At 51.1% G+C, this 13,531-nt stretch overlaps 1 protein-coding gene and 1 long non-coding RNA gene across 3 annotated transcripts; one reads left to right on the top strand and one right to left on the bottom strand.

Annotated features, from left to right (window-relative positions):
* Positions 1-5,101: 5,101 nt before the first annotated feature.
* LOC115289438 (protocadherin-8) lies at positions 5,102-9,811 on the bottom strand. 2 transcript variants are annotated; one of them, XM_029936640.1, is made up of 3 exons: positions 6,954-9,811; positions 6,546-6,753; positions 5,102-6,060 (listed from the first exon to the last, which is right to left on the bottom strand). In XM_029936640.1, exons 1-3 carry the CDS (start codon positions 9,582-9,584, stop codon positions 5,684-5,686), a joined length of 3,216 nt encoding a protein of 1,071 aa, XP_029792500.1. In that variant the 5' UTR covers positions 9,585-9,811; the 3' UTR covers positions 5,102-5,683. The 2 variants fall into 2 exon arrangements, with proteins under 2 accessions (XP_029792500.1, XP_029792501.1); XM_029936641.1 differs by having other exon boundaries at positions 7,245-9,811.
* Positions 9,812-10,028: 217 nt separating this feature from the next.
* Positions 10,029-11,302, top strand: LOC115289439. Its single transcript, XR_003907627.1, has 2 exons — positions 10,029-10,137; positions 10,897-11,302. It is a non-coding gene; the product is annotated as an uncharacterized LOC115289439 (long non-coding RNA).
* The last annotated feature ends 2,229 nt before the right edge of the window (positions 11,303-13,531 follow it).

Here is a 13,531-nt window from a genome sequence, read left to right as displayed (position 1 = left end):
GGAAGGAGACAGGCAGAGCAGATAGGTTTGTGCTGGAACCCAGGAAAGACACCATGAAAGTTTGAATAAGGCAGTATTAAAAAAAATTTTTTTTTAATGTTTGTTTTTGAGACACAGAGAGACAGAGCATTGAGGGAGGGAGGGGCAGAGAGAGAGAGAGAGAGAGAGAGAGAGAGAGAGAGAGAGAGAGAGAGAGAGATACATAGAATCCCAAGCAGGCTCCAGGCTCTGAGTTGTCAGCACAGAATCTGATGTGGGGCTCAAACCCACGAACCATGGGATTGTGACCTGAGCTGAAGTCAATGCTTAACTGACTGAGCCACCCAGGTGCCTCCCCGCTTTTTTTCTTTTAATATTTGTTTTGTTTTTTAGAGAGAGAGTGAGCAGGGGAGAGGCAGAGACAGAGAGAGACAGAAGATCTGAAGCAGGTTCTGTGTGGACAGCAGATAGCCCAATGCAGAGCTCCAACTCACTTACAAACCCACGAGATTATGACCTGAGCTGAACTTGGATGCTTAACCAACTGAGCCACCCAGCAATCCCAAGTATTTCTTATTCTGTATCAGACATGTGCATTTTAATATTAGCCCCCCAGCACCCACCACCCCCATATTAGCTGTGTGACCTACAGCAAGTTACCTTACCTCTCCAAGTCTTGCTTTTCCCATATGTAAGATGATTTAATGAGGACTTCCCTTACAAAAGCTGTGAGGATTACATGTAAAGTGCTTGATGCAGTGCCTAGAGCATAGTAATCACTAAAACATGGTATCTTTATTCTTGTTCTTATGCAGCCATCCTGACTTGGATAGTCTCCCTGCAAGCAGGCACTGAAGCAAGGACTTGGGTGCAGGAAATTCATTTGGGAAGTGATCCTAGAAAGCACAGGTGACTGAGGAAAGTGAGGTAGGGAAACACCAATGAGTGGGGGTGCTGCTGGGTGCATTGCTGCTGTGGGCAACTGGAGCTCAAATTCACTAGGAGCTCTAAGAAGAACTGTGTAGAACATAACTCAAAAATTTCCCTCCAAAAGACAGGAAAGCTGGGGTGTTTGTCCACCAAACTCATCCGTAATTGGCTGAGGGTTGCCTCTGTAGGTCTTAGATCCCCTGTCCTTCCAGAATGCTCTGTGCACAGGCTGAGTAGCTTGTGTGGCCCTACTGGTGTTGGGGCCTCAAGCAAGTCTCAAGCAGCAGAGACAGACGTGATGAGGGAGACTATCACAGATACAACCCACAGCGTCCTCTGAGGCTGAGGTGGACTCAGCAGACTTGGGACTTGGGCAGAGTATCAGGTCTCCTGCAGTGGAGTGAAGGGACCCTTAAAAAGATATTTAGAGGGGCACCTGGGTGGCTCATTCGGTTAAGCCACCTACTCTTGATCTCAGATCAGGTCAGGTAGAGCCTGCTTGGGATTCTCTCTCTCCTTTCTCTCTGCCCTTCTCCTGTTTCTCTCTCTCTCTCTCTCTCTCTCTCTCTCTCTCTCTCTCTCTCTCTCTCTTTCTCTCTCTCTCTCTCTCCCTCTCTCAAAAAAATAAACTTAAGAAAAAGATACTTAGAAAATAGAACCAACAGATCTTGATGAGTGGAAGAAAGAAATAGGGTGGATGGAGTCTTAAAATGGTGTGTATTTCAGGTTTGGGTTTAAACTTCAGTCCCATTCATAGGGTGTAGAACAACTGTAGAGAGGTAGTTTGGGGGATGATGGTGGTAAGGAAAGGGGGTGATTTCCATTTGGACACACCGAGTTCGAAGTGTGTATGGTAGAGCCAGGTGTCAGAGTGGGTGAGCAAAAGGAATTTTCCTGATTCCCATTAAATGATGTGGATTTTATTCTGACATGTAAAAATTTCTTTTACAAGTTTTGTAGGAGCAAATCCTGTGCTCGGATAATGAGTGAAGACTTTTTCCCCCTGGTAAAAGGGCACATTTAATCTGGCAGTTTAAGTGATGGCTTTTAAAACAGCCTGGTGTCTCTTTTTACCTGCTGTTTACTCATTAGGTGACTTTGAACCTGTTGGTGAATTCCATTGCAGATTATTTTCCTCTGAAGAAAGGGAATAATAAATACTCTCTTGAGTTATTGCATAGCTGTTGCAAACTAGATAGCATTTTCAAAGCCCTTCTGAGTTGTTGCAAAGCACAGTACTCCATGGAGTGTTGTATTACTTTGCTTCAGTTTGCTTTTAAAACTTACAGCATTCCAATTATCCTGTTGTTACTGACTTCAATGCTAAAGTGAATATGCTTGTTTTCTAAAATGGAGTTTTTAGATGATAAAACCTTATATGTGCCAAGTGAGATAAGCCAGATAGTTAGCTAATTATGGCACGGAACTCATCCTGATTGTATATATATTTTCTCTCCATGTGCATATATATTTGCATTGAAGATATGCATCCTGTTTTCACTCTATTTCAGAATGCATTTTTCAATAGATGTTGAAACCACTTACATTTTAATTTTCTGAAGTGGTTTCTTTGATGGATATTTTATTAGAGGAAGCGTAGGACATCCAAGTCAATGGGGCCAGATATAAAAATATGAAATTGGGAAAGTCTGACTTGAGCTTTCTCTTTCAAGGTGACTCTCCCACTTCCCCAAGGGCCATCCCATGTCCCAATGTTCACTGCCAATGTGCCCAGGGGTTGTTGGCCTCCAGCTCCAGAGAGGTGTTTATGATACCATCAGAGACTCTAAGGTTTACAAAGTGGCCTGTGATGTTTACCTTAGTCACACTTAATTTGTAGAGTGCTGAGTATAATGCAAGGCTCTGAATGACACACTGAAAGTGGAAGAGGTGAAGTAAGCAAACTGGTGGTGGAACACAGCCAGACAGCCAGAGTCTGTGTCCTCTTCCTTAGTGGTGGGATTGGACTGATAGTTACTGTAGAGACTGGCTTTCAAGGAAGGCAAGAGAGAACGTAGCAAGTATTACCATGGGCTGGGCACTGTCCTAAGCATTTGGCTTGTAGAGCAGTTCATTTAATTTAATAAGTAATATATTTTCTTAGAAATGTGCACAAAAGTCAGCATTTCTAGAGAAAAGCACGAAGCTCCCATTTTTCTCAATTTCTCTCCCATTTCTCTCTCATCTAGCTCCCATTTCTCTGAGAGCTCCTGCTGCTGGCCCTTAGAGCCTCCCTCCCCCTCTCCCCTTCCTTTTTCTTTTTGTTTAAATAAATAATTTTAAGGACTGAATTGTACAGTTGATGCTTTTTAAGTTCCAAGCAAAAATAAGGCCTCTTAATGGTCCTTTCTCTAAGGGAAAAATATGATGGTGAAGTCATAGGAGTTTTGACAACTGATTTTTTTGGATTAATGAAATAGTTTGCATGGTACAAAATAAAATAATGACAATCACATTATTTTACTTTGGAAGGACAAAAGCAGGCACATTCAGAGATTGAATGCTTTTATTTTTATTTTTTACTATTTTTTTAGGGGAGGGGCAGAGCACGAGTGGAGAAGGGGCAGACAGAGAGGGAGGCACAGAATCTGAAGCAGGCTCCAGCTCCTAGTTGTCAGCCCAGAGCCGGAGGCGGGTACTGGAACCCAGCAATGGTGAGATCCTGACCTGACCCGAAGTGGGGCAGCTCAACCAACTGAGGCATCCAGGTGCCCCAGAGATTGGATGTTTTTAGACTGTAGTGTGGGATTATTGGTCCTTCTGCTCTGCATTTGATGAAACTAGCTCAAGAATAAAGATTTAGATGTTGAAATGGGAGTTCTACCAGAGCTCTCTCTGCTGGCACCTGGTCGTCGTGGCTCTGGAGCTGTCTAGTAACCTAGCCATATCCAACGCTTTCTTTTAGAACCTGAGGTCTGGGCAGGCTGAACTTGTCAGGCGCATGCGCAGCTCAGTTGCCTGCAGAAAGCGCTGAACTTTGTACAGGCCGTGGGTGGCAAAGCACTTGTGTGTGCCCACCCTGCTGTTCAGCTTGGAGCCACCACTGGTTTCAATTATGACTTCAACAGGCAGCATTGAGGACTTCTCTATTCATTACAGTGCCTCACACTCTATAATTAGTAATAAGGGAACATAGACACTTCACAAATATAAAGGGCTAAACAATAATCAGGCAGTAAAGGCAACGCATTGGGACCTTTCTACCTCTTTGTTTCCTTCAAGTTAAAAAAAAAAAAAAAACCTCTTGTTGCTTCATTTTATTTTCTTGCCTTGATTAACCTGGGTTTGAATCTCATTCTGACCACTGATTAGGTGTGCGACTTTGGGCATTTTACCTAACCTTGCTGTGCCCCAGTTTCCTTATCAGTAAATGTAGATGATGATAGTTCCCATCTCAAGGGGTAGTTTGAGGATTAAATGAGATAATTCATGCAGATGCTTTGTAAGGAGCTCTGCTCATATGAAACCTTGTTCAGTAAATGTTAGCGCTTATTGTTATCATTTTAATTTCCAATGAAATGAATGCAATTGTATGAGAAATAGATGTAGGTCTTTTTGAGTGCCTTTTTAAAAACCTTCTATAACAAACATTAAGTACACTCACACAAATAGGTCAGTATAATTATCACCCCCCATCTCCACATGTACACAATCTAGCATTGGCAATGATCAATATTTTATCAGGTTTGTTTCATAAAGTCCCATGTTTTCTTCTGGAATATTTTAAAGTAACTCCCAAGTACCATGTCATTTCACCCATACATTCGAGTGTCTTTTTGTTATTAACATCCTAATATGCTAAGAGCTCCTTGAGACTAGGTCTTCTTAACCTCGAACTCCAGCTCATAGGAGTTACTGCAGTTAGTAAAAACTCAACAGATGTTTAATTAGTGAATGAACAGCCCAAACAGCTTTCTCCACTTTTGTAGATGCACCATAAATATCTGCTGAGTGAATAAATGAGGACAAGGATTTTATAGAGTGCCTGATGTAAATGGAGTTGCGCATGATTTACAAAATAAAGTATTTTTAAAACTCAGATGAGACTTTCTAATACTTGGAAGTTTAATATTGCTGTGAATATTAATAATGCCCAAATAATTAGCACTTGAAAGAAGGTTTAATTCTGACACTCAGATTATTTGTGAATGTCTAATTGTAGGCAACTTCATGAAAAGCAATTAGCAGATTCTTCAAACACATGACAAATCCTTTATTACTGTGCTTATAAGTGACACGGTTTACAGAAAACCAAATATAATTAAATAATAGTGAACTTGAAATCTACCACAGACTCAAGATATACAAGGTATACTTGGCAAGGCAAAAATTCTCAAACACTAGGTTGTTTCAGGTGAAAGGTAAATTTCCATTAAGTAATTCCCACTTTTTTTTTGTCTTACAGACAGTTCCTTTGGCAATAACTTCCACTTTAGCTTTTATTATATAAAAATATAACAAAATTTCATTATATACAAACATTACATTACACAATGTACAGGTTAAAAACACTAAGAAAAAGGCAAGCTGCAAATGAAATTAAAGGCAATAGCATGATAAGAAAAATTAAATACTGCACACATTTCATAAAAATTACATTAACTACATTTTTGTTTGCAAATACCAAACAGTACCAATGTGATTGGAAATAGCTTCCAACAACTTCATTTTAAGGCACATCTTGCATATTTATATATACAACACTGAAACCTGTCAATAACTTAGGGGCTTCTCAGAGTGACCTGTATATGTTGTGAAGACATGCAGCATGGGATTATACATTTTCATTGGCTTCCTTCTTTGGGGACAGGTACCTGCCAGGTGGGGACTGGTAGAGGGATACTCCGATCTCCTGCAAGTCTGGGAGCCTCCCAGGACGGGGAGGGGAGAGCAGAGTGACTGTCCTGTCATAGTCCCTGTGTAGCACTTTCTCGTAGACGCTCTGAAGCCCCACTGTCTTGGGCAGCTGGGCCTGGTAGTAATTGTCCCTGCGCAGAGGATCCCGAGGCAGGGACGTGCTCTTACAGAAGGTAGACATCTGGGCCGGTGGTGGGTGAGGCGGGGGGTGTGTGTTGGGCCCTCCGCATGAGGGGCTCCAGCAGCGGTCAGAGTGGCCCAGGATCTTACACTCAGCCGTGCACGCCCACAGTCCTAACAGAAAAGAGACAGGGAGAGAGCGTGATGATTATTACTGAGATTGCACACAGCTACGCCTCCCTCTTCAGAATGTCAGATGGGGTCAGTGAGGCTGAAAAGAAGAATATGAGGGTGAACGCGGTGATTCAAGATGCGAAAGGAATACTGCTTCGTAGAAAGCCACCTTTAATACGAAGCTGGCTCAGCCCTTCTAGCTGGAAGCAACTTAAAAACCTGATAAGCAGAATTCCCCTTCTCAGGTAGCTAGCGTCACCCCTGCCTCCGCCTAACAGGATGGGAGTGTATTCTTTATTCAATTGATGGAGCTGCCTCCACGAGGCATTTTGAAATTCCTCTCTCAGAGGAAGGCTGGGATCCCAAACCCAGAGAACTGAACAAAGTGGGAAAGGAGGAGGGGAGCTGGGAGCAGAGACAGAAGAGGGCCGAAGGAGGCGGGGAGAGAAGGAACGCTGAACTTGGCAGGAAAGGAGAGTCCTCACCACTCTGCATGTGGTTGATGAGATCCTTTTTCAAAGCGTCCCCGCTGATGTCAGAATCGCTGTCGTTGAAATCACTGTCCCCTTTGCCGCTGTCTTTGCCGCTGAACTTCTCTGCTTCTCGGCCGGAGATGGTATTGAAAGAGTGTCCTTTCCAGACCGCCACGGGGGGCGCCGGCTCCTTTCCGAAGCCGGGGGAGGCACCGTAGGGCTGCAGTAGGGAATGGGAGTAGCGGGGTGGAAGGGGTGGGGGGAGGGAGCGGTGAGGATTGGACAAGAAAAAAAAAAAAAAAAAAACAAGTGTGACAGGTTAGGCCTCTCCCGCGCAAGCACACCCAGACCCCTCCAGTCCCTTCCCCCAGCCTGTCCGCGGAGCACGGAGGGGGGCGCCCAGCCCAAGGAAGGCCTCACCTCGGCGTGCGCGCCGCGGAGCCGCTGCTGCCCCTCGAAGTGACAGGAGCTTTCCCCCGTGGCGCTGCCGCCCTCTGAGCCCGGCACTTCGGCCGCTGCGACCGCGGGCGGGGGCGGGTCGGCCGCGGGGCTGCCAAAGGGCGCTTTGCCGCTGCCAGGGAAGGTGAGCACGTCGAACATGTTGGGCCTGGGCCCGGCTCCCCGGGCGGCCTCCTCCGGGGAGCCGGGAGCCGAGGCTCCGCCGCCCGCCGCCCCGGGCCGCTCTTCCCGGCGCGCCCCCCCTTTGCGCACCTCCTTCTTCCGGCGGTTGCAGGTGGTGGCGATGGCGATGATGGCGGCCAGCAGCAGCGTGCAGCTTCCGGCCAACACGATGATGACGATCAGCGGAGTGTCCCATTGTAGCGTCGGCCCCGACGCCGCAAGCCGCGAGCCGGGCGGGCGAGAGCGCTCCGTGCTCCCAGCACTGGCGGGCGCCACCAGCCCGCGGCCGTCACCTGCTGTCACCACGAAGCTGACAGTGGCAGTGGCGGAGAGCGGGGGGCGGCCGCCGTCGGATATGACCAACAGAGCCCGGAACACGCGGCCCGGCGGCTCCTGCGAGAGGTCGCCTGTGAGCACGATCTCCCCCGTGCGGCGGCCGATGGCGAAGGCTTCTCGTGGCTCCTGCTGCAGCAGCTCGAATGCCAGCTCCCCGTTGGCACCGTCGTCCGCATCCCGGGCCTGCACGCGCGCCACCGCCGTGTCCCTTGCCGTGCGCCCGGGAACCGCCACTTCCAGGGTCCCGTTGGCCGGCACCGGGTGCACCAGGACGGGTGCGTGGTCGTTCTGGTCCAGTACCCTCACTTGCACCAGGGCACTGCTGGAGAGTTGAGGGGAGCCACCGTCGCTCGCCTGGATGCGCACGTCGAGCTGGCGTAGCGTCTCATGGTCGAAGCTTCGCAGCGCGTAGATGGCCCCGGTAGCCGGGTCCACCGACACATAGGTGGACACCGAGCCCCCCGCACGGCCTACTTCGGCCTCCAGCAGCCGGTAGGTGACCTGGCCGTTGCGGCCCAGGTCCGGGTCCCGGGCGGCCACTGTGGCCAAGTAGGCCCCTGGGGGGTTGTTCTCACGTACAGACACCTCGTAGACCGGTCGTGTGAAGAGTGGCGCGTTGTCGTTCTCGTCGCTCACGCGCACCGTGTAGGGGCGCACGGTGCGAAGCGGAGGCGAGCCTCTGTCCTCGGCCACCAGCGTCAGGTTGTACTCAGCGATGCGCTCGCGGTCCAGGGACGCCGCAGTCACCACCAGGTAGCTGCCCGCGTAGGCCGGCTGCAGCCTGAAGTGCTCGTGCCCGTAGAGGGCGCAGCGCACCTGCCCATTGGCTCCCGAGTCTCTGTCCGAGGTGCTGACCAGCGCCACCAGGCTCTCGCGCGCCGCCCCCTCTGGCACCAGCGAGATGGCGCCGGCCTCTGGCGTCCCAGGCCCGGTCGGTGAGGTCGCGTCCGCACCCCCAAGAGCGGCGGCGGCGGCGGCGGCGGCGAAGGGAGAGGCGGCAGGCGCGCCCGGGGCGGCCAGCGGGGTGATGGTGATGTCCGGAGCGTTGTCATTGACGTCGCGGATGCGCACGATGACTTTGCAGGTGGAGGCCCGGGGCCCGGGACCGCGGTCCTGGGCCCTCACGTCTAGCTCATAGGTGTCCTGGCGCTCGTAGTCCACGGGTCCTGCCAGGGTGAGGCGGCCCGAGCGCGGGTCCAGGCGGAAGAGGCGGCGTGCCTCCGGCGGGGTGCGGGCACCGAAGGCAAACACCACGTCGCCGTTGGGACCCTCGTCGGGGTCAGCTGCGTCCAGGTCCAGAAGCAAGGAGCCCACGGGCGCGTCCTCCGCCAGCTCCACCTCCGCCACGGCGCCCTGCGGGAAGGCCGGGCTGTGGTCGTTGGCGTCCAGTACTCGCACACTGAGGGCGGCCGTGGCAGAGCGCGGCGGGCGGCCGCCGTCCTGGGCCACTAGCTCCAGGCTGTAGGCGGCTTGGCTCTCGCGGTCCAGCTCCTGCAGCAGCACCAGGTCCGCGCACTGGGCGCCGTCCGCGCGCGTCTGCAGCTCCACGCGGAAGGGGCTGTGAGGCTCGGCCAGGCGCACGCTCTGCAGCCCGTTGGCTCCCACATCCTCGTCCACCGGCACCTCCAGGGGGATGCGCGTGCCCACAGCCGCGCCCTCGGACACCTCCACGGGGATCTGGGCCCGGGGAAAGCGCGGCGCGTGATCGTTGATGTCCCTCACCTCCACCTCCACGTGTACCAGCCGGAACTGCTCCTGCGAGAAGCTGACCACGTCGAAGGCCAGCACGCACTGTGGCGCTTGGCCGCACAGTCGCTCGCGGTCCAGGCCCGCGTCCCCGACGGTCAGCTGCCCGTCGCCCTCTCGCACCCGGATCAGCGAGCTGTTGAACTGCTTCATCAGGCGGAAGCTTGTGTCTCCGGATACTTTCATATGCAGGTCCTCAGCCAGGGTCCCGATGACGGTGCCAGGGGCGTCCTCTTCGAAGGTGCTGTATCGCACTGTCTTGCTCTGGGCCACTGAGAGAACCCAACAGAGGCTGAAGAGCTGTAAAGGGAAAAGGCAGGGGCTGCCCCCGCGCCTCACCAGACTCATGCTGCTAGCCCTAAGTACTATTCCAAAAGGCTGAGGGAGCAACTCCTTTCTGGTTTGCAGGTGTAGGTCCGGGCGTGAGTCCCACGCTCCTCGGAGCACGCTCTTTGCGAGCCCAGTGCGGGAGATCTGCGGACGGCAGCTGGAGGTTCCGGCGGGCTCTGAGAACGCTCAGACCAGCCCACACTACACACCTCTCCCTTCCTTCTTGCTGCTGGAGCTGCACCGCTGCGCGTCGCCTCTGCTTTTATAGCAGCCGATATGCAAATAGCCAGAGCCGGGCAGCCAATGGCAGCTTCGCCATCGCGCCGCTCCTACGCCAGCCTCTGACAATCCCTTTAATGTGGAAAGGCTTAGAGGGGAAAACAAGAAAGGAAAATTAGGGAATCTATTCTTTGTTTCTTTAACTCCTTTCGCCCTTTTTTTCCGTTCCTGTCAGCGCCCTGAATACAGACGAGTTGGCACGGGTCGCCGGGAGCAAAAGGAGCGGATGGTTTTGTTAATTGTGCCTGTCCAGGACCGGCTGAATTGACAATAAACAAGCTTGGATTTCGAGGTAGTGGTTTGGGACCCCCCAGCCACTTTCTGCATTTTGCATCTAGGAGGCTTCTAAACCTTTTTCCTTTCACTCCACCGACTTGCTCAGCGCAGTAAGATTTTGCTAGCCTTCTCTCCCAGCTTCCCACGGCTCTCAGATGCAGTCTCTCGATTTAGAAGTCCTAAGGATAAGAAAGAATTGATTTTATTCAAATTTGTGTACAGCAATTGTGTTTTACTCGTGTGAGCCACGGCGATCAGGGCTGCCACTTCCCTTTCAGAAAAGAGCTCTGCGATGTGTTAGTATGCATGTCACTGTCCAAATGGCTTTCTTAAGCCCTGCGCCCTAGCAGGCCAGGAAAAAAAAAAGTTCCAAATAGGATTTAGCATAAGCTTGAGGAGATTTGGAAAGGTTTCAAAGATCAGACTGTATCAAAGGCTTATGAAGCCCTCGTTAGCAGTGGAAATAGAATGGCATGGCAGGCGATCCCATTGGAGGCCCCAATGTCTGTATTATTTCACTGTGACAAGCTAAGGGGAGAGAAAGTTGAACAGTTTCCACTGCGGAGTTGGGCTAACTTGAATATAATGAGCAAACGCCACATGTATCCATTATGTTCCTCTATTCATCCCCAATCACTGCCATAACTCTCAGGCTAAACGGTGATGGGCGCTGAATTCCACACAATACCCGGCTCGTATTAAAGTGCATTTAGAGAACTTTCCCTCCTGATGCCTTGTTCCGCCTATTTAGAGGATTTTCTTTCTGTTCTAATAGGGCTACTCGGAGAAGTAACACTCATCCTGTTCCAGAAGAACAAAATCACAGCATGAGGTTGAAACCTGGCACTAACCTGGGGGAACTTAACCATCTGCCTACAAACGTGTGGAGCTTTGGTATTTCCAAACTCTGGGCTGGGCGGTCCCGGGACTTGCCAGGCTTTGCGGTGTTCCTCCCACAGGTATTCCCCTCACCCCCAGGATCCGTGAAGACCAGGGAGATGGAGCTCCAAGCAGGTACAAGCCGAATTGTTATTGAAGAGCTTTATTGAACAGGTTATGCAAATACACATGAAGGAGGAGAGGTAAAAACAAAAGCCACACACTGCAAGAAATTTTTTTTAAAGCGATGGATTTGATAAGCAGACTGTATTTAGTAAATGTTCTTCTGAATCCAGATTTTATTCCTGCAGTCAGCATCCAATTCCCTCAAACCTGAGTGAATATGTCCTGGGGTCTTTTCAGAAGAAGTTCAGGAGTTCCCCTCCCCCCACCCCCCTCCGTAGGGAGACCTAGCAGGAAGGTGGGGGTGCAGTGCCGGTGAAGGAGAATGAAGTAGGAGCCCTGGAATTGCTAAAGAGCAAAACATAAAACAAACAAACAAAACACACACACACACACACACACACACACACACACACACACACGAAGCCCCGGAGATCAATAAATACAGTTCTTAGGAGACTGAGAAGAGGGCGGGGCGGTGGATGGTTGGGGGCGTCCTCAGAGCCGTGTGCCTCTGGGTTCCTTTCCTGCCTTTTTCACCTTGCTGCCCTGGTATCGCTAAAAGCATTGATGCCAGGCAAACTGCAGCCGCGCAGGGATGGTGAGCAGGCGACGCCCCCTGCAGGAGCCCAATTCCCTAGCCTTCCCTTCCACTCCACTCCACCCCCCCCCCCCAGCTGCCAATTAATAGCTTGCTTTTTCTCTGCTTCTGCCTAAGAGACATTTCTCGGCGGGTATGCACAGCCAAAAGAACTTCCTGTCTTCTTTCCGAGCTCCGCAGCACTCCCATCCCGGCCTGGGGCCTGCTAGTGACCTTTAGTGTTTCCAGGGTCGTGCCCTCCTTCTTCCCCCTTTCCAGAGTCAGCCCAGACTCGAACAGATTCAGAACTCCGCAGTCAGACAGTGGCCTCCCGGTGCCATTAGTGTAACCCCCTAGAGGTCAGGTCCGTGCGGTGCAGTGGCTGTGAAGCCAAGAACCCAGGGAAGGACTAGGGGAGGAGGAGGGTGAGGGCCGTGGGGCCAGAATAGCAGAGAAAGATGTTTTCAGATGTTTCCGTGAGTAGACAATTGCCTAGAGCACGGTCGCTAGTGACTGGGAACCGGACCCCACGACTGCGCCCCCTGCGGCCCAGAGCCTCTCAGTTTTGGGTCGCAACACAGGACTCCAACCGCGTGCTGTTTAAATTTGTTTTATTTTTGCTTGGCTGGAGAATTCCAACTACCTGATATTTTTATTCAAAGCGCTTCGCGTCATCTTGCTTATTCTCCAGACTGAAACACTGGAAGGCGTGCTGGGGGAAAGGGGAAGGGAGTGGCAGAACAGACACAAGCCAGGAGGTGGTAGGAGGGGTGTGGAGGCGGCTAGTAGCTGGTCTAAAGCATTTTATCCTGGGGTAGCGACTCGGCCGCTCGGAAGTGACCCCGACTGCAGCGGCGCCAGGAAGCGCTGGGTTCAGAGTCCCGGCCGGGGAGCCGCTGGAGGCTGGCGGCGAACACCGCCTTCGGAGCCGGCGGCAGAGGTGTGAAGGCACGCGAGCAGAGCTAGCTCCCGGCCCTGCCTCCTGCGGCCTCCAGATTATTGAAATACGATTTAAAATAGCGCATCAGCGCCTACAGCAACTCCTGGGGGAAGCAAAATGTCCATGGAGGTGGAGCCGGAGGGGTCGGAGGGAAGGCAGGGGAGCTCGCCTTCCCCCGCGCCGATCCCACCGCACAAAAGCAGCTCGAATCGACTTGTTATCATACCAAAGGCCCGAGCAGGCTCAAAGGAGCCCCTTTCTCCGGGTTTTAGCAACTTCACCGGCTACAGTCTCGCAATCCTGAGAACAAACACAGCCCTACAATGGCCGGCGTTTTCTCGGAATGCTAATGTTGCAGGCTCCGCAAAGCTGGGTTTCTGTTGCTGAGCCTAATGCCTGCTTTGTGAAACTCGCGTGCAGACCCCGAGATTGACACGGGCGTCACGTGACGGATTAGGGCTCTAGGAAAGTTTTCAAAGCGGCGACAATGGGGGGCTCAGCCTGATCTGATATCTCCCACAGTTTAGCGGGAAAGAAAAATCAGGATATATTCTCATATGTAATAGGATTATCTTTTCCATTTCAAGTTCTATACAGCATGTAATTTATTTTTAATTAGGATTATATCTACCAGGAAAGGGAACTAGACTTCGCTGGAAAGTGTAATTCTAAGGATGGATGGGGAGAGGGGTTATTTTTTAACCTTTTAACTATTAAAAAAAAAAAAAAAGCTCAGGGCCTATTGTTTTTTCTTGGACAGGCTCACTCCATCCATACACCTTCCAGGGAAGTTTGCAGCAAGTGCTCCTCCAAGCAGAGAACAGAGGCAGCTCTTCAGAAATATTCACCTCATTCTTGTAAGGAATCACACTTTGTAGAAATCTCTTA

This window comes from Suricata suricatta, chromosome 4 (genome assembly GCF_006229205.1).
Source record: "Suricata suricatta isolate VVHF042 chromosome 4, meerkat_22Aug2017_6uvM2_HiC, whole genome shotgun sequence".
NCBI classification, from domain to species: Eukaryota; Metazoa; Chordata; class Mammalia; order Carnivora; family Herpestidae; genus Suricata; species Suricata suricatta.
Note: the sequence above shows the minus strand (reverse complement) of the source record. Positions and strands in the feature narration are given on the sequence as shown.